The sequence below is a fragment of the Balearica regulorum genome, chromosome 3, assembly GCF_011004875.1.
Source record: "Balearica regulorum gibbericeps isolate bBalReg1 chromosome 3, bBalReg1.pri, whole genome shotgun sequence".
Classification (NCBI taxonomy): Eukaryota; Metazoa; Chordata; class Aves; order Gruiformes; family Gruidae; genus Balearica; species Balearica regulorum.
The window spans coordinates 88,600,171-88,620,812 of record NC_046186.1 but is presented as its reverse complement, the minus strand read 5'-3'; the positions used below and the strand labels follow the sequence as shown (position 1 = coordinate 88,620,812).

At 42.3% G+C, this 20,642-nt stretch overlaps 2 protein-coding genes across 6 annotated transcripts in view; one reads left to right on the top strand and one right to left on the bottom strand.

Annotated features, from left to right (window-relative positions):
- Window positions 1-931, bottom strand: part of PRKD3 (protein kinase D3) — a 47,038-nt gene extending 46,107 nt beyond the window's left edge. For 2 of the 5 annotated variants that reach the window (XM_075748845.1, XM_075748851.1), the window contains exon 1: window positions 271-448. The gene's annotated coding sequence lies outside the window, so the exon portion shown is untranslated. Of the gene's footprint in view, window positions 1-270; window positions 449-549 lie in introns of those variants that run through there. The other 3 variants (XM_075748846.1, XM_075748847.1, XM_075748850.1) reach the window with 3 other exon arrangements.
- A 5,133-nt stretch (window positions 932-6,064) lies between these two features.
- On the top strand, window positions 6,065-20,095 carry QPCT (glutaminyl-peptide cyclotransferase). Its single transcript, XM_075748844.1, has 7 exons — window positions 6,065-6,448; window positions 10,602-10,748; window positions 13,082-13,363; window positions 15,902-16,078; window positions 16,913-17,012; window positions 17,489-17,605; window positions 19,688-20,095. The coding sequence occupies exons 1-7, from the start codon at window positions 6,317-6,319 to the stop codon at window positions 19,831-19,833; spliced, it is 1,101 nt and encodes a 366-aa protein (XP_075604959.1). The 5' UTR covers window positions 6,065-6,316; the 3' UTR covers window positions 19,834-20,095.
- The last annotated feature ends 547 nt before the right edge of the window (window positions 20,096-20,642 follow it).

Below are 20,642 nucleotides of genomic sequence, written 5' to 3'. Positions count from 1 at the left end.
CCCACCCCGGAGCACTCCCGCGCCAGGGCGGAGCTGCCGCCGCGACGGCGCTTCCCCCCGCAGGGGGCGGCGGGGGGCCCCCTCACAGCTCCCGGGACAGGGCCCTCATCGGGGTCAGCGGCGACGACGTCGCCGCTCCCGCCGCTGCAGGAACTTTCCGAGTCCGCCCCCGCCCTTCCCCGGCGCGACGGGCCCGGTCCCGGCCCCCGCCCCCCCGCGCGCCGGCTCCCGGCTGCGGCGCGCGCACCCCCCCCGTCCCGCCGCCCTCACCTGCGGCCCCGCCAGACGCCGACTGCCCCCGGGCCGGAGCTGCCTCGCGCACATCTCACCCACCGCGCAGCGCCACGGCTCCCCGCACACACCAAAGCCGCCCGGGACGGGCTGTGGCGCGGGAGCTGCCGGGAGGTGTAGTCCCGCCGCTCCGCTCTGGCCCAGGGCGCCTCTCCCGGGCGAACTACAAGTCCCGGCGTGCCCCGCGAGAGAGGGGCTCCGCGAGCGAGGCGGCGCATGCGCAGCCCTCGCCGAAAGAGTTTCCGTTAGTTTTCTTGCCTGTGGCGGTTGCTGCGCTGAACCGCTAACGGGACCGCGGGGCGCGGCGCGGCGGGGCGGCGCCTTCAGCGGTTGCTTGTGCTCCATCTTGCAGCTGGCGCCCCGCCGCCGCCCTTGCCTCGCCTCTCTAGCCCTCGCCGCCTCCGGTCGTGCCAAAAACTTGGGTCTGCGCCAGCTCGCCGTTCTGCCAGCGCCGGCCTCGAGTTTCGACAGCTCCTCTGCCCTCCCCGCTGTACCTCAGGGAGCGCCCTAGGCTTTCCTGCTCCCGGGCCCAGGCGGGACCGCCGCAGCCCGTCTCTCCATCTGCGCCACTTTCAGTTCACCTTTCCGGGGCGTGGGTGGCGCGGCTCACCCCCACGGAGATCTCCCCAGGGCCTCGGACAAGGCACTTCATCTTTGCACAGGAAATACTTGACCTAGTGTGTCACAGGATCACGTTGGTCTTTTTCGTGGCCGCTCTGACCTGGTAGCTCGAAAGGGCTGTCCGCAAACAGCGTGCCTGCCGGTCCCTGTCCTCATCTTGGTAGCTTACTGCAGAAGTTCTCCAGGCCCTTTCAGACATGGCTGGCCCTTCCTGCTGCTACACTTCAGCCCCCGCCTCCTCACCCCCCTTCTAATACTCTGATTCACCCAAATCCCATCTTCCTGCTCTTCATTAATGATGCCAGTCTTGCATCATCAGCAAAACTCTGCACGCAAGATATTAAGCAAACACATTTAGCACAAGTACTAAATAAAACCGGTCACAAGGCAAAACTGCATTTGTAACCTCCCTCCAGCCCAAAAGCTCCCTGTTAAAAGACAACCCGTAATCTTCCTTCTTGAATTTGGATTCAATTTCTGTGTACGAGTCTTAAAATAATATCCACTACCATAAGAAGCTGTTGAAGTTTAAATTAGATGTCAGACCAAAAACACTTGGAAAAGGCAAACTGTCAACAGAAATTCAAAGGCTTCTAATTCTCAGCTCAGCGAGACACAGATGGAGAAGCAGATTAGTGCTTTGTCATTTATAGTGCTGGTTGTAACGTACATTTCTCATTTCCTTCATCTTGTACTCCTCAGGCCTTGCCTAAAACCCACTGAAGCTGAGTGGAGTCTTTCCGCTTACCTCACCCTATTTTGCATCAAACCTTCACACAGTGCAGCTGATACAGAGCGTAACCAGGTCCGCGTTCTGACTAGAGTCAGTTTATTTGATAAATAATTAGCCTGCAGCTTCTTGTCGAAATCTGGAACTACTTTAAAACTGTAGCAGTTAATGGTTGATTCTGCTTTTAACTGTTTTTGAATGCTAAAAAACACCCTGGGACTTTTAAATGAAGGCTGTTCCATGAATAGAGGATGTTCTTGCCAAAGCTCTGCACCAGATAACTGAGCAATCATCGTTTCCTTTTTCCTCTGAAGTGGGACTCCCACACGCCACCACTGTAAACATAGAGCTTGCCTCCATAAACATGATTTTTGATGTTTAGCACAGCAAGAAGTTATACTCTAGAGCCTTTAAAGTGCAGCGAGTTTCTCACATTCTGAGTAACAGCCCTAAAAATAGCTGTTTATGGACGATACCAGATGGATATTAGGTATTACCACAGTCACTGGGCAACGATTATACTTCTTTGTAAAGAAGCTCAGCTTTATACCATCCAATAGGGTTGGTGCCATTTAATTTGCTGCCCTAAGCCATAATAACTGCTTTTTCATAAATTAGAACAGAAGATGGATTAGTTAAAATCAATTTATTACAAAGCACAGAATGGCATCAGCCAAACCAAAACAAACTGCTGTAAGTATTTGTGCAGCGGTACTGTCTACTAAACAAATACTCATGAAGCATCCAAATACTGTTCTGGTTGTAAAGATCTCTGAGTAAAACACATCTGAAAGCAGCTCTGCATTTCAGCATCTACGTACAGAGCAGCGCATACCTCTGTGTGTATACACAACCGATTTTGTGTGACTATATAGCGCGGCATTGTGACAGCATTAGCCCTCTCTGCACAAAGTGACAGGGCGAGCATTCTGGTTTGTTATTTTTGTGACTGCCATAATTAGTGATTTCCTGTGGATTTCATCAAAGTTCTTCATCTTGTTTCTGAGCCCACATCATTCCCTCAGATGGTTAGCTTGTTTTCACAGCTCAGAGCTTTCCCTGCTGAAGCCAGCTGCACTTTATAAATTGCTCTCTTTTACAGCTACAAGATAGCAGGAAATAGGAGTAACTTTTATTGTATTTATCTGCTTTTGTAAAAACCCTGGTTTTTATTCTATATGGAGCGCTAGGTCTATATAGACAAACTGCATTTGGAAAAACTGTTTTATAATTCTAAAAATACGTCAAGTTTTTCCAGTTTGAAATTAATGCCAATAGCATTTGGATATTTTGTATCTGAAAACGGAAACATAACACATTCATTTCTATTCACCAATCTGATGTTTGGAATATTTTCGTATCATCTAACTGGGTTACAAAGAAGGCAACGTCCTGGGAGACTTGACTGGTGCATTTGTTTGAGAAATTCCGTAAGCATGTACTGCCATGATTAGTTTTCACTGCTTTTGACACTGATCTTACATAGCAAATGGCCCCATTCAGGATTTGCAAGATCTGCAAGAAATGCTTGCAAAAAGAGGAACTAATATCTCTATGGACAAAACATCAAAATGCTTTTATTTTCCTATTTTATTTTTTTTTTCAGTTCATGGTCTCCTTTCTTCGCCCCCTATAAGAGAACTGAAAAAGAGTTAGGAGTTCGGGTTTGGTTTGGATAAAATCCTGAAATGTGGATGTGTCTCTGAATTACCTCATCGTCTCAGTTTGAGCCCTTAGCTGAACTTTGTCCTAAAATCCACCTTCAACAAAGCAGTGAAAAATTTAGTATAGGCTTAAAAAAACATGGAATCAAAATTTACCTTGGTATAAATCCACTGAAAACGTAATATATGTTTCTATTATTAATCATATGTAATTGACCTTTTGGAATTCACTTACCCCCCGCTAGTTTAAAGAATGATCTCACAACTGCTTGCACCTGCTGGGTGGGTAGCCATATTCACAACATATGATCCTACTGTATCGTCTCTGAAATAAACATAAAGTTATTTCCCTAAATAAATGTTTAAGGCTCACCTGTGCATTTCCTTTAGTAAAACTTTGTCTGTGAATACATTAGCCCACGAAAACAGAATCTCTCAAACCTGAATCACCAAGCGCAGTACCTCCACAGCCTGCTAAAGGCTCTGTTCCGAACCCCACAGAGATCAGCGGTGGACGAGCTGACTGGGATGAAGAGGAGCTCAAGCCCACGGAATGCACGTGAACACTGGCCCGTGTGCTTCTCTGTGAACATCAGCCCCACTACCCTTTCCTTCCGGGCTGTAAGACCTGCCTATGGATTTCTGAATATGCAGCAGCCCTGGCCGCCAAACACTGGAAATCTCAGACTGTATCTGCTACCTGCTGGCAAATCAGCTACAGCTCAGGCACAGAATTGCCTTATATTAGGTGGATTCAAAACACAACAAACCACACATTCTCTCCTCTCCCTACCATGGTTGTGCCAGTTGAAAGAGCTGAGCATCAAAACTGTACTTGAAATGGCAGAAGGTGCAGGAGTCCCCCTTGAGAAAAGAGGCACGCATTAAATCCGCAGCATTTGACAATGCATTTCTCCAGAGTTAATAACCAAGGTAATGACAGAGCAGTCAGCCTCAGCTTCCGAGAGGTGGTTTGGGCTGAAACGCTTATATGCTGTAGGGTCAGCACAAGGGAGAGCTTTTGACAGTGCTGCCTCTAACGCCTATCCTTCGGGACTTCAGTAGATGGCACTGTCACATCAACTGGGTTACAGGAAAGGAGCAACGTACGGATTATATTTTCATACATAATGTATGCTTTTCTTCAAATAATCTGCCTTTTTTTTTTTCTCTAGGTGATATCTGGTTACATCTACTGGATTTTTCAGGGTAATAAACCAATAATTTAAATTGTATAAAATAGAACAGCTGACCACTGAGCAATTTGTTGACTTCTTTTCAATTTGGTAGTATGGAGTAGGACTAAACAACACCTTTTCCTTTTATAAATCCCTGGAAAAACAAAATGTTCATCACCTTTGATAATTTTTTTAAACATTGTAGGTTCTTTTTTAAAATAGTTACATAATTCTCTTTTCACCTGTGAACTGTTTTGATTTCTAGATTATATAGTCCACCACAGGAAATCTGATCAATGGGCAACAGATTTTTGTTCTGTTGTGCAGTCCTGTCGGGATCACTGTCATCTAGTTTCCCATGACTTGATCTCTGCTGAGATGCAGTGGCTTTTACCTAAGAATCTGTAAACCATGCTGATTTTTCTTGGTAATCAAATGGTTGCCCATTTCTCCCTATTCAACAGTGACTTGGCTTTGCATTTGGAATGATTTCCTAACAAGCCAATGCGTGGACTTTTGTGTGGGGAAAATGGCATTTTTGGTTGATTTAAATTGGTTGATTTAAATTAACTCTTTGTTTCCCCATATATGAAAAAAATGGGTACACCCATATTCTTCATATCAGCTACAAGGATGCTGAATCTGCAGTAAAACTATCAACCAGAGATCCCATCTGTATGCTGGGCAGCAGATCCACCAGCTTTTATAGGAAATCTCAGGAATCTGGGTCAAGAATCTGCAAATTGCTCCATTTCTCTAATATTACCCTCACAGACAATTTGATTACTTGCAAAGCTGTAGTTTCCAGGATGCAGCTTTCCAGTAAGGGGCTGAAGAGCAGCAAGATGATTACTCCTGCTCCCTCCTTTCTTTCTTCATTTTATGTGGGGTTTTTCTTTCAATTTGTTTTAACATTAAATCTGAACTTGAAGACTGATGTAAAAATTGGCGACTTTAAATGGAATATCCGTGATGCAGAACAGTCAGATGTTTTCTACAACACTGCAGAGCAAGGATGGTGATGTCAAATGACCTAAAGAAGGCCTTGTATGCTCAGAAGCTTATCTGTTTGGTTTAATCATTTTAACTGGTCTACTGCAAAGCATTGCCTCACCACAGATTTTCTTTCATCGGTCGTTAATAGGATAATTACAGAATTTAAAATGCCTGAAGACAGAATTGTAATTTTAGGCCTAAAAAAGATCATAAGAAGAGCTTATAAAATAAGAAATTAAAGTACTTTGCAATTCTGTAGATCTTCACCTTTCAAGAGCCTTCACAAATACTCATTTCAGACCGCTGATCAAGGCCCCTTCTCAGCAGGAGCCCGAAGCCGCTCTACAGAGCCCTCATTCAAGTGCCTGGAGCCACCCATCGATGCTCAAACGCCCTGAGATCACAGGGAGCCTCAGCTCCTTTCAAAGCCGTCCCTCGGAACACAAAATGGGGTTTCAGGGCAAACCGCAGGCTACGGCTTTTCTCACGGTGAAAATCACCGCGAGCCTCCTCTTGCAACACGGCGGCCGCGGGGGGAGGCGGAGAGGAGGAGGGAGGCGGCGGCCCCGGGGTTGGCGGCAGGCAGCCCTCCTGGCACTGCTGACGTCGTGCCAGGGACGAGGCTCATTTCGGAGGGGAGACGAGCTGGGAGAGGCCGGCGGAGCTGCGGCCGCAACAGACAGCGCCCGCTTCTGCAGCAGCCTCCCTCCAGCGCTGCCCCCCTCCGCCTCCTCCTCCGCCGGCACCGGCCCTGGCTCTCCTCTTTCCACCCCCGGGCCTCGGAAAGGCGGAGGGAAGGGGGCCCGCGGGGAGAGCCGCGAGGGGAGAAGCGAAGGATGGCAGGGGCAGGCGAGGGTGAGGGGGCGGTCATCGCTTCCCGCCTGCTTGGGGCACTGTGCCTCTCCGCTGTCGCCTGCCTTCACCTGGTACAGGGGAGGGAAACCGGAGCAGACTGGATCCTGGAGAAGGTGGGTCACGTTTGGGTTTCTCAGGCTCTTCTTGCCCCTCCACTCGGTTGCGGGGCTGGGGGGGGGGGGGGGGGGTAGATTAGCGCCTTCGCGGGAGGCAGGCATCAGCAGCTGGGCCGTGACGGTGCCCGCCCGCCCGCCGGGAACCCTCTCCCGGCCTCACGTGATCCTGCCTTGGGCGCGAACACGCATTTCAGCCGTGGGGCACCGGCCCACGATCGGCGCGGGAGCCGCGGGGCCGGTCCCGTCCGCGGGGAGCGCAGGTGAGGCTGGATAACATGGCTTCCCCCTCAGCCGGGCGGATGGCTGCGGAGAACAAGTCTTCTTCGCACCTCTGTCGCCTCAGAACGGGAACCGGCAGCTGCAGCGATGAGCTTTGTCAGGGGCAGTGAGTGAATTTAAGGGGAAACCCAAGCAGGACCAGAGGGATCAAAATCTGAATTTATATTCCGTATAACATTCTGTTATACTCCAATTTTCAATGGGATTACAGTGATTCCCAGGACAGTGTCTCAGTTTGAGAAACCAAACAGCTCTTCCAGCAGTGATACACATTTAGCTAGGAAAAACAAGTAGGAAGGGTGTTGATTGATAGCTACTGCAAAATCATTTTGAAAGGATATAGTATTCTAATATGTCATAGACATACTATGTTGTTTTTAATTCAAAGTGGTGTGTGAACTGGTGAGCAAAGCAGTCTTGAGATAACGTTTAATGACAGAGCAATGAGCAATAAACCCCTCATTTCTCTGTGTAACAACTCTTAGTGGTCGATGATGAAACATGAACATAGTTTCTTCATGAAGAACTAAACCACATGGAACAAGGGAGAGCATACAACTTCAAATTACATTCAGTTAAAGGGTTCAGGAATTTCCAAATGAAAAATATACTTCTAGGGCCTATCCCCAGGTGTTTGCAGAAGAGCTGAACTCAAAGTTCAGCCAGAACTGACTGAACTCCACTAATCCAGCGCACCGTTCTCTTCACCAATAGATCAGAGTCCAGGACAAACTGCCAAAATGAAGCTTCCCTCATAACCTTTCCACTCACTTCCCCTTAGTCATTCCCTTTCTCCTTGATTTTAGTCACTCCCCATTCAAGTAAGTGTTGGGTTGGTTTGTTTTTTTAAAGAGAAATTTTGTCATTCTGTTCTATTAATTTTATCTTACTATATATATAGAGCTCATGTATAGACTACATATCTGTAACATAATACATCTATAGTATGCATAATAGATGTATAAGAATACATGAGGCTAAATCTTTAGTCACACTAGTCAACGTACAAGCATGTAGCCCCAGTGATCCTTTTTTCGGCCCCCTTGAGCCACACCAATATACTCTTTAGCTCATTCCATTCCAACTAGTCAATCTACTCATCAATGATGTAAGTAGCATCCTCTAACCGCAGCACCATAGCATCTGAACTCCTCTGCCCATGCAGACACTAACCAAGAACCACTTCCTTTTTCTCACCAAATTCTTGTCCCTTGACAACTTTTGTTCCTTCTCCCTAAAGGGATGCGTGAGCCAAAAGTTGAGAGCCTTACAGTGTACAGACCTTCCCCTCCTTGTCTTATTGATGAGGAGGTATCGGGTCCTAAACTTAAGAGTTCTTAGAAGCTAACTTCCATTGGCACCAAGCAGAAATATACCAAAATTGGCAGGTAAGCGTGGGATACTTGTAGAAGTTGAAGTCTTGTAGTTATACGCAGCTTAGTACAAAAGGTTTACTGATAGCCCTGTCATAAATACATCACTCTGCCTCCCTGCTGTGGCCATGGAGGAAATGGAGATTGACTGACGCTCTAAGGAATGAGTCACCTACAGATCTCATTCTGCTTCTCTTTTATTTCATTACCACTTTTGTAATTCCTTTCACTTCCCAAATTTGAAGATATCTCCATTATTAGAAATGGGAATTTGTTCCTCTCTTCTGAAGTATTTTAATACATTTCTATTTTAATAATAATAATAATTACAATGTTTCTTTGCAAAGTGATTCAATGACCTCAATTACCAGGCACACTCTATGGTTAGAAGCAAGACAATTCCACATTCTCCCTGAGCCCTTCACTTGTTCAACTGGAGGCATATTTTCTGAACTTCCTTAATTAAATAGTCCTCCTACACTCTTCTGAAGTGCATACTTTAGCTTTTCTCTCTCTTCTTACAGCCTGTTCCTCCTAGACAGAACAGCTCCCTGACAACATTTTCTCTTGTCTGTGCCTTTTCTACACTGGTGTAAATTCCACTGTATTAAACTTCTAGTCTTTCCAAAGACAGCTTATATATCTTCTACAACACAATTTCAAAACTTGTAAAAGTTCTTCTTTATATCAGATGAAATGCAATTTTTCTTTAACCCAAGTCTAAATTTGCTAACATTAAAAATGTTAACTACACATTGTAAAATGTGGTGTACCTATAGTCTTAAAATTCAGCTTTAAACACTGTATTAAAATTGGCATCATAGGATTCAGTGTCTTTGTGTCTCCCCTCTACTTAATTTCACTTAGTAAACTGAAGTGGAATTAGAGGAAAGGTCCACACATAGATAAACAGCAACGAAGAGAGAAGGGTAGAATTAAATGTTTACAGTGAAGTCTAGAAAATATTTGTGCTTGTGCCTGCTTTGCTCAGCACACATACAAATGAAGTAGAAAAGATGACAAATAGTAAGGTAAAAACCATTTTTTAACAATATTAATCAGTCAAGGTAATTAAGATAACAGGTCATTATAGAGGACTGCAGAGGATCTCAAGGTCAGTACGCTTTCTGGCCAGGTAATGAACTTCAGTGGTCATTTCAGACAAATGTGAAATGACACACAGGAGAGTGGGAAAGGAGGGGAGACGGTTATTTTTTTAACATAAACAATGATGGAGTTGGAGTAAGTACATCTATGAAAATGTAAGTTTGATGCAGTAGCAGCTGAATAGCAAGTCAATTGTTAAACAGATTTGAGAAAGGAAAAGAATAAAATAGAAAATATCATTATCCTACACTATAAGCTATGGTGCTCTCATGTTGCAGTTTCCTTCTCTCTCGTCACCTCAAAAGGATGATGTAGACAGGGTACACTGAAGGAGAACAAGTCCGATCAGTCACATAAGGCAGTTCCAATCAAAGAACAAGTAAACAGAGCAGGATTTTTCAGTGGGAGAAAGAGAGGAGTAGAGGGAAGTCCCTATGATAGAAATAAGGAATGAATATGATAGGAGAACCCTATGATAGTGCCTAAAATAGGAATCTATAAAAACAGGAGCAGCACAGGAAGTTCCTGAGGAGACAATTGCTAGAGATTGGATAGATTCAAATTAGGTGCCCAAAGACGTATTTGAGATGTCCTTGGGAATCCCACCTGGCATTCAGCTACCACTCCAGAACAGCACAAGGCTCCTGCACGCCAAAGACATGCATTTGCCAGCCCGTGAGAATGTCTCCAGTATTCTAGGTCACCTGAAATAGCTCTAAAGGTCCGTGCTTAGGCAACAGAAAGGCAGCCCCGTGGGAGGTAGCTAGTACTGCTAGCTGTTGGCACAGGAGACAAGCTGCCCAGTCTGAGGTTAACCCATGTGTCACAAAGCTGATGTATACCCCAGCTAGTCCCATATGAGCTGGACCATGCTGTGCAGTCACCTCTGCGGGCAGAGGCCACAGTGGCACAGCTTCACTCTTTCTGGGACAGAGCTAGCTTATACATTTCTTTGCTGTACCGCACCTCATAACGTAGACACAGCATAACGCTAAATATTATTACTACTGAAAACAAAGCTTCTGGTGTTTGTCTCAATGGAAACCTCATTTGAAGGTGGAGTGGTTGCAGAAATGTCTGTATGCATGTAGAATTAAGATATTAGAAAAGAGAGAACCTAATTGTGGGTTGAGTTCTCACAGCTAGCTGGTAGATAAAAAATTTGTCCCGTGTTTTTAATACTAGTGTATTTAACATGGAAATCAAAGATACAGAAGCCACAGAACTTAAAAATGCCAATCATTTTTGAGAGAAAATCTTTTTCTAAAATTACTTTTTGTTGTCAGTAAATCAAAGTAGCACAATATATCACGTAATTCTGAAGAAAACTACGGTTAAAAAGGTCTAATAATAGTTATAGCAATCTTTCCTTTTTTTTTTTCCTTCTACAGTATTCTCACCAACCAAGAATTTTAAATTCTGATGCTATTCAAAAAGTTGCAGCAAACACAGATGTTTCTGAAATGTGGGAGAATGATTTGCGCCCTATCCTGATAGAAAGATACTCGGGGTCACCAGGAAATTATATCGTACGACAGGTAAGACAACATTTCCTGAAAACCTCTAAGAACATCTATTATTTATATTCTGGTAGAGCCTTTAGTGACCACTAAAGGGACAGACACATTCCTTTCATTTGGTAGGATGAACTCTATTAGTGTTCAAGTCTAGACTGCATAGAGCCTACGTGACACAGCTTGCACTTTAGCTGGCATTATTTCCTAGGGCTGCATAGCATGATGAAAAAAATAATAATTTGTTTTTAGATTTATGTTTCAAATTAAAAAGCTTACCTCACGTTTGGTACCCAAAGTACAACTCAAGTGCTGTCCTTTTCCTCACAAGGGCAGGTTTTTGGTCACTGATTCAAACCCCCTGGGACTATACACAGGAATGAAATAAATGACACTTCAGAGCCCTTTTTCTGGAGAGGTCTGTGCTGTTACACTCCCCTGTAGTGTTGCTTCAGATGGGTGTATCTACACAAAAAAAAGAGATCAGAGGTGCCCAAATGGACAGGCAGATGAAACAGTCAACATGACGAAAGCGCAGCACTGCTCCGAGTACCACGCCAGCTCCACTGGCCCAAGCGCAGCAGTGCGTTGACGCTGGGCTAACAGACCCAGGTCGCACCGTTTGAGCCAGAAGGAGTTACCACAGGACTGGGTTGCCCCTGCCAGCACCTCTGCTCCGCACTCACAGCGTGGGTGTCTTCAGGACTGCATGCCATGCTGGCTCTGGGTTACACGAGCCAAGTGGGAGACTAAAATGGTGGTACAGCTGAGTTTATAGAAGACATTCACAACATCTCACTAGCCTTCGTCTACCCTTTAGGCAGTGACTCAACAGCTCCAAAGTAGCCATAACTACAGTAAGTTTATTTCCCACTCTGCAATTGGCAGACTGGAAAAAACACAGCTTCTTTTATATGTTTTGTGTGTGCGTGTGCACGCATGTCTCTGCAGATTTAGTTTTGTGGCTTCTTTAGTGATACCCTGGAAGGCAGCCAAATGAAAGGGGAAAAAGTAAGAAAAACAAAAAAAACCCAGCTGAGCCTAGGCTAGAAAACCACAAATCATGTTCAAAATAGGATCATCCTGTTAAAAGGTAACAGCACATACTGAAGTAGACCCCACTGAAGGAAGAAAAAAAAAAAAAAAAGAAGAGTCCTCCATTGTCAAAGCACAATGGGGTTTGAAGTGGATGACATTTCTTTGTTAAGACACAGAAAAAGCATCAGACTCCTTTAAGGGAGAAGGCTAGTGCCAGTCACGGCTAGTGCACACTGGGAACTGCATCCAGTCTTATATATTCCCCTTAATCCATAACAGACATCCTTTGGTCTGCCTACAGATAGCGCATAGACCATACAATGCCATAAAAGCTTTCAGAGGGTGACCACAAACAAAATGGAAGTTTGTTCTAGCACTAAAATTTATGGCAATATTCCCACTGACTTCGCTAAGAGCAGGACAAGTCTTCAAAGTCTATTTTCTTTTTTTCCCCTTAGAGGCTTTTCCTAATGTTTATTTAAAGAGAGGAATCTGCCTTGAAGAAGCACTCTAGGGACCCATAAAAATAAGTTGCTCAACAGAGATGGCCCTCTAATAAGAGTTAGCCAGAACTTTGTACCAAGTATAACTGGGGTTGTTAGAAGTATTATTTTGAGGTAGGAAGATACCTAAATTGAATGATCTCTTTCACAGATTCACTGTCTTAATTTTTATCTTTACATGAGGTATGCTTACAGGATTTCATTTTTAAAATATTGTTCTGAAATGTTAAATTCTTTCTTTAATTTACAGGAATCAGACTGTCTCTTATAGCCTTGTAAACAACTTGTATCACTTGAAAGGAGATTTCTCATAGAAGCTAAAAAAAAACCCCAAACAAATAAAAAAACCCCAGCGTTTTTTTTAATACTACTGTGGCATCTATGTGTGGTAATTGTCAAAACAGGCACACCAAGTTCTCTGCAGCCAGTTCTGACATTCAAGGGCACAACTGAGTTTAGATTTGAAGAGAGAAACATTAAATCTGTCCTGGTTACACCTGAAAAAACATTGGCCTTGAACCTTCGGAGATCAAGATCTTAATGTGTCACATTAATGGGCAATCATTCAAAACACCTTCAGACTGCATGACGAGACAAAAGGGAGCCAGTGAGCCAGTCAATGGCAAAGATGTTGCTTGTTTTATATAGTGACATTACATTTTTTTGCTATAAAATTTATCTTTTAAAAATACCATGAACTTACAGAAATAAGCTTAAGTGCCACTATTAATTAGCTAACGACAATTTGCCTGCAACGTATTTCTGAACCAAGCAATATTAATCTGATTTTTTTATTATTATTATTTTTAACCGCAGCATATCAAGCACCGACTTCAAAGACTACAGGCTGGTTGGGAAATTGAAGAAGATACATTTCAGAGATACACACCATATGGGTATCAGACGTTTTCAAATATTGTCAGCACTCTCAACCCCTCTGCAAAACGCCATCTAGTACTTGCTTGCCACTATGACTCAAAATTCTTTGGACAACAATGGCAGGAGAGAGTGTTTGTGGGAGCAACTGATTCAGCCGTGCCTTGTGCTATGATATTGGAGCTGGCACGTGCCCTGGATAACAAGCTTCAGTTAATCAAGGTGGTTTGCTTGTTTGATTTTCATTTGGTTTTGCAATAGTAATAGGCTTTAGGGCACTTCCATGTTCTCTCCCATAGCCTGCGTGCCTGATTCTCTGATTGCCGTGCCTGTAGTAAAACTCCCATTGACTTCAAGAACAGAACAGAGATCTGTAGCTACTACTTTAGAGTACATTATCACATTAAAACTTCTTATGCAAAGGGTGGCTATCTAAAAATTATCTAATAAAAATATATAATAATAATAATTTATACTTGAATAATACATGGTTCGTAGACTTGGCGAGATATCATCTTACTGTCTATCTAAAAGGTACAGAACCCTAGTCAGAAGCTCTTATCATATCCAGTAGCATCTCAGGTCATTGACAAAGTTTTGTTGCTTTTTGAATCTTGCATTTTTAAAATCTCTCAGTTGTATTCTGTTTTGGGAGATAGATGAACTGATTGCTGTGCAGTAGAGTTACACTCACATCTCTCCATCCCATAAAAATTTCAAGCTTTTCTTCTTGTTTTCCTTTATGAATTTGAATAGTTTATTTATGAGAAGAGTGATGTCTGAGTACAGGAAAACAGTCAAATAATAGTATAATATTATCAGTCTGTGTTACCTATGCTATGAAAATCTGCTTTCAAGTGTTGCCATTGCTAGGCACAAAAATCTATTGAATTTACAATCTAAAAGCTTGTAGGATTACAGATTCTTGAGTGCCATCTACTGGTTCAAGATTTACTATTTGCAGAAGAATACTTTTCATACACTAACAGCTTTCACAGGAAAAGGTCTCAAATGCTTTACAGTCAGCTCAGGTATTAGGGTTACTTGTTGGCAGTTGTTTCCAGAAACTGATTTGGTGCTTCTTACAGTAGAATATTTAAGAATTAGAAGATTAATAAGAATATGCCCGTGTTTTTAATGACAAAACAAAGCACTCTGTAATATATATGCTTTCATTTAGAAGCTTCTGATGGTTATTTATGGAACAACCTGCACACTGACTTAAAGACTGGAATTTTTTGCAAGTAATACATCGTTTTTTGATTAAATTGTTTTATCATGTTAGATGACAGTATTTGACAAAAAGGCAATATGATTACTTTTCACAGGCTACCGTTTGTACAGTCTGTTAACAAAATATACTTTGGGATCCATCTGCTTAATACATTAGCTATGACCTTTTTTGCTCTGCTCATAGTAGCATAACAGACTTTGTTATGTTTTCAGCCAAATCTATTTATACTTTGACTTGAAGCTGATTTTTATCTTGATGTTGCTCCAGTTATATAGAGTAAGTTTAAAATTACAGGGCAAAGACATCTCTTTACGTTATTCAGACCTGGGAATGTGTTAAACAGTAATAATACAAATACTACTTTATAAAATTCAAATGGCATTAATAGTTTCCTCCAGAACGTAATGCAAAATGACTGCTATCAAGAGAGCTCTGTCCTATGCAAAGGACAAAGGGCAGCAAAGCATTGCCATTAGAGAAATCCATATATCACTGTGAGCATAATCAATAGACTCTTGTCTGCATGAGCTACATTTTATAAAAGTTTTCCACTACTGTTTATACTGGATCAGCTCCAGCTAGTTGGGAGCTGTAGCCCATACAGGACATGACTGTTGCCAGTGACCCCACCTTTTTAACCACATCATGCAATTTCACTTGAAGTAGCATTAATTCATAGAGGGGTTAAAATACTTATAGCAACTGCTGAGACTACAGTTCCCAAAATTGCTCATATAGTGGAACCAAGCTGAGTTTAGCCATGTTGTAGGTTATTAGGAAACACTGCCAGTGCAAACAAGGCTTCAGTTAGTAAACAGAGAAAAAAAAAGGCTCCTTGTACCTTGGGAAGAAATTTCACACTGATGTCTCCTTTGTGACCTTAAATACATTAATTATATATATTCTCAGTTTTACTGCTGTGATATTTTTGGTTGTTGAAAGCAAAGGGTGTATCTACTCCACTCCTGTGCTTTGGTTTTAGGGTAAAGTTACCTGGATGGTTGCAAGTCCCCCTGAAGGAAAAGAAATGGTCTTTCTCGTCATGACTGACTGCTCTTTGTCCCTCAAAGAGCCATCAATCTTACAAAGACGTAATTCACCTCCACTGATGTACAACTGTAGCAGAGATATCACTCCTTTGTGACACTATCAAGTAATAATATTAGCACTCACATCAGGTGTTGTTACTGACATGTCTCTTCATTATTTGAGATGATGTTTCTGCTACCTGGTTTTGCAGACCTGTCTCAACATACTTGGCTCATGTCCGCTAAAGTAAGAAATGAAACTTTTAACCAGAACCAAAATGATACCAGACTGGAGAACATGTCACTGTGCTAGATAAATAGTAATGACTGATCACTACACTATTACACCATAACATGTGTTTAACAGCTATAGGAAGGTTTGCATAGGGTACCTTGAAAATATACCCCTACTGATGTTGCTTATATGACTACAGTATTTGTCCTTTATTTAATGTTCTGGCCAGAATCAGTTACGTTACTTTTAATTTCCTCCAACAGACCAGCTCAACATCAAGACCAGACCTTTCACTTCAGCTCATTTTTTTTGATGGTGAAGAAGCCTTTGTCCGGTGGTCCCCTTCCGATTCCCTCTATGGATCTCAACACTTAGCTCAAAAAATGGTATCTACTCCACATCCGCCTGGTTCAACAACCACAAATCAGCTGCAGGGCATAGTAAGTGGCTTTCACCTCCCTAATGAGTAATAGTAAAATACATTTTTTAAAATATTTCACTAGTAAGTAATTGGCCAAATCCCAAGAAACCATGAACCCCACCAAAGTTAAAGAAAAAAGCAAGCTTGTGGAAATTTTATGAGAGGTAGCAAGAGCTTTCCAGGTGAATCTGCTTAGACCTTCTCCATGCAAATATGAGAGGTCATAGAAACATGTAAATACACAGATTTATTAGAATATGGACTAGGATACCCACCTTCTTCAAGAGATAATTCAAAGTGATTAGGAAAGAGCACAGACATAGTATTGGTCTATGAACAAATCTCCCCCAGCTCAGAGCTAAGCTACAGCAAACTCTGTTTCCCTTTGAATCCTACTAACATTCTGGTTGTCTGCTCCCTTCTCCCTACTGCCTTCTATTTTCCCTACTCACTGCTGAGACACTTTTCTTCTGTCACTGTATCTTGTGACTCATAAAATGTCTTTCCCTTGACAGACTTTGTTGTTCTCTGGGGAAGAAGCAATTTCCTCTTCTTTCTCCCCACCTACCATAGTTTTTTCTTTTAAAGGGATATAACACACAAACTGCAAACAAAGAGATGCTGTCTGTTTCAGCTTTAGGCTGTTTCCTCCTCTGAAAGACAGCAAAATGCATCAGATTGAACTCATTAGCAGAACACAATTCCTTCTCAGGCACACTATGGTAGAAAAGCCAGATCTTTGGCCAGACCTATCAAAGACCTAGTCATGACCTTTACGGAACCAGGAGGTTTCATTGCTGCTGCTGGTGTAGTAACATAAAGAATTCTGTATTAAATATTCTTTCTTCTATAGGACCTGCTTGTACTACTGGATTTAATTGGTGCACCGAGCCCAGTCTTTCCCAATTATTTCCCAAACACTATTCGATGGTTTCAGAGGCTTCAAGCAATTGGTAAGCAGAGGGGAATAAGTTTTTGATGAATTTGAAAATTTAGTGTGTAGTTTCTGTATGTATTAAATCCTATAAATCAGATTTTTAGATTACTTTTCTGGTTTACTGTTATAATATTTAATAATGCAAATGTTAAATTTGGTGCATCTTAATCCTATATGAAGATTTTAATATTTAATTAATAAAATAACCAAGGAATATTCCAGACACTCGGAAGCCATGAAACAGATTCTATTACCGATTTTCGCTCTGCGACTCTTGGGAACTGCTTCACTTCTGTTTTAGTTCTCACTTCTGTAAAATGATGGTAATAGCACCAATCTTGGGGTCTTCTAAGTACTAAACAAATGCAAAAGACAGTCACCAACTCCTTTTTCTTCTTTGATGGAAAAAGTGAGAGGAAAACCAATTCAAACATGCTAACATGCCTCATATTATCCAAAAGCTGTAATAATCACTTTCACTGTGAATTACAGAGCAAGAGCTACACAACATGGATCTGTTGAAGGATCACCTTATTGAAAGGCAGTATTTCCAGACTACTTTACATCGAGGCTTGGTTGAAGACGACCACGTTCCATTTTTATTAAGAGGTACCAGAAGCTCTTCTATTTTGAAGTACAAGTTCAGTAACAAATGCATCATTTAGTGAATGAGCAAGTGCATACGATCCTGTTTTTCCAAGCTTATTTGCCCCAACTTGAGGCTTCCAAATGCAACTTTACACAGTCACAGCTTTGAAAAAAAGCAGTGCTAAAACACACCCATCATCATTTTGCATAAGCACAGCTCCAATGGAACAGATATAATGGAAATTTCTGTCAGCAGTAGTGTCCTACAAAGATAAGCAAGTCTTATCCAGTGGGATATCACTACATACCACACTAGCCAGCTAGTTACTGTTTCTAGGAGCAGTGAAACATTCAAGGGTTGTATCTTCAAAGACTACCAAAAAAATCTCTGAAGAACTGATGTCAAAGTTAACAGTAATGCTAGCTATTACCTGTTTAAATTTGCCCACACCGAGTCCTGCAAAAACTCACATACTCAAATTAGACATCCTCGTTCCCTAAAAAAAAAAAAAAAAAAAAAAATGGAGATTTCACAGCTGTCAGCTTCTGGGGTGGTAAAGGTGCGTAGAGCAGCCAGCAGAAATAGCAAAGGACACAATATGCCTGAAATCCCTCCTAGAATTAGATACATACCCAAAACTGGGATTCCTTAGCTAAGCATTTCTCCTGGCAGACACCTACACCATAGCCAGACCTTGTGTTCATTCTTTTCCTTTGGGATGCAATCAAAGAAAGTGAAAACAGTTGTACTACTGCTGCCACCTTGTTGAGCTACTGGTCAGTGATTAAAGTTCTTGTCCAAGTTCAAGACGTGGATTCAATGTCCTTCTCAGTTCAAGCACTCAGCAGAGTATCTTCAAAACTAAGGGAGGCCAAAGAATGGTAGTAGATCTAGTAAACTCTTCTGATTGAAGTTTTCCACTGTACAACGAGGGCTACAATAGTCATACTGCTGGAGAAGGGTTAACCAAAAAGGGATGTAACACTAGTTCAATGAAGCGGGTATCTACCTAGGAAAGGAGGGAGGTATCTTCATATCCAGCCCCAGCTTATGCTCTGTTAACTACTGAGTAACGTAATATGCACACACAGCTCGAAGCAGGCACGTGAGCAGCTACACCGCTCCACTTCTAAGCGAGTGCTCTCTTCACTGAGCTATGCTTACTGTCTCCTGCTCAACGGCTCTTCAACTCCATGAATCTTTCACTTTTCACACCAAGGTAGGGCCCAGGTCCAACAAAACCAACACAGCCATCATATGCACATCCAGGGATATAAAAAATCCTACATGGGAGAAGCTGATAGGGGAAAACAATGACTACACCTCAAAACCTTTTCTAGTAACACAATTAACACGTAGTGAAAAACACAGATTCCCTAGTGGTATGCAGCTGAAAAACGAGAGAGGAAAAGCAGTAAAACAGGAAAGAGACTGGAGAGAAACATTGCTTCCCCCCAAAAAGTGATCAGGAAGCAGAAGACTGATTTAACTCCTCTTTTACTTAAAAGTTGCAGTACGTATAGGTGGCTTGATGTGTATACATATGCAGTGATACAGATCCTTTCAAGTGGAAGGTTTTTTTATATGAAAATAACAGTGGTTCTATTTTACAGAGTAAAAGACACCCTATTTTACCATTTATGGAGAGGACTAAAAAAAAATGCTTCAAACAGTGCTCAATCTTAACACTGTCACAAGAACATTGTAATCAGTTTTCAGTCTGGGGAGCTGCAGTGGTTTCTCCTAAACATGGTATCAACAACTACAATGCAAAGGATCTCAGAAAAAAACCCCCAAGTATCACAGTAAAACTACTAGCTACAGATGCCTTAAAAAAACCAAACCAACAAAAAACCCAACCCAAACACAAAGAGGGAAAAGTACTCAAAGGAAAGGAAGGTGCCAATTTTAGGAAACACACAATGAAACGGATGGGATGCAGCCACAGGCTTAAAAAAAAAAAAAAAAAAAAAAGTGTGACACACTCCTCTCTAAAGTACGCTTATTGAGTAGTTACCTGACTCTATTGCTAAATGGCAGCATATAGATTGGCTTAACAGAACTTCGCCACTCTTCTTCAAATTTCACTTTCCCCCTTATAGGAGTTCCAGTCCTACATCTGATTCCATCCCCTTTTCCTGCAGTATGGCACACCATGGAAGACACAGAAGAAAACCTTGACAAAACCACTGTCGACAATCTCAGCAAAATCCTGCAAGTGTTTGTGCTGGAATATCTAAACCTGTGATCAGCAAAATGCAACAAATCATACTCCATTCTAAATACTGTTTGCCCACCTTCACGTTTGCTGTTTAATTGCATTGGAGAACACTAAAGCGAAGCAAAATATAATGATAGCTTTTGCTAGACTGATTATTGATTCAGCTGTTCCTGGCCCAATGCTCCACATAGCCAAACAAGATAGCATTAAATAAGAATTAGTTTCAGCCTGGAAAGAATTTGATCTTTCCATGTCTTACCTCTGAATAAAAAACCCCAGAATTTTTCCAGATTGTTATCACCAGTTTATGTCACCTATTAAGATCTCAGGAGGGAATGCCTCCCAACTTAATTGTTAACTACTGTTTTTACAAGGTGTGACCAACTTTTGCAGCATTCAGCAATGGAAATTTATACATTACCAAAAGAGGCAAAAAAAAGAAAAGAAAAAAAGAAAAATCACACTAAAATAAACTTGTACTTTGGGTTGAACTAAACCACCTCATCCTGAAATGAGTTGCTAGAACTCCTGACACACAGACAGGATTTTTAATCCTCTCTGCTCCCTCTCCCCCCTTCCCCTACAAGGAGGGCTGAAAGGGCTTTTGTCCACAGACAGCAGGCCACCAGGAAACAGAGAAATAACCCAAATTCAATTTTCTCCCTGCTGGATACTTTTTGATGGAGAAGGTTGGTGGGGAGTGATGCTAAGAGGAAGGTATGCCAGGGTGTCCATCGTGCTGTGACCGCAACACAGGAGATATAAGCAGAAGAGTAGGTGGTGTGTGGGAGCAACCCCCCAGCACACGCCATTTGTTCATGTGAGAATCATTCACA

What these genes read in the sequence shown, in the direction of transcription:
- QPCT (XM_075748844.1), top strand. Translation starts at nt 6,317, where the DNA reads ATGGCAGGGGCAGGCGAGGGTGAGGGGGCGGTCATCGCTTCCCGCCTG. An exon ending in CAAATCAGCTGCAGGGCATA is followed by an intron (nt 16,079 to 16,912) that starts GTAAGTGGCTTT and finishes TTTCTTCTATAG; the next exon opens with GACCTGCTTGTACTACTGGA. An exon ending in TCAGAGGCTTCAAGCAATTG is followed by an intron (nt 17,013 to 17,488) that starts GTAAGCAGAGGG and finishes TGTGAATTACAG; the next exon opens with AGCAAGAGCTACACAACATG.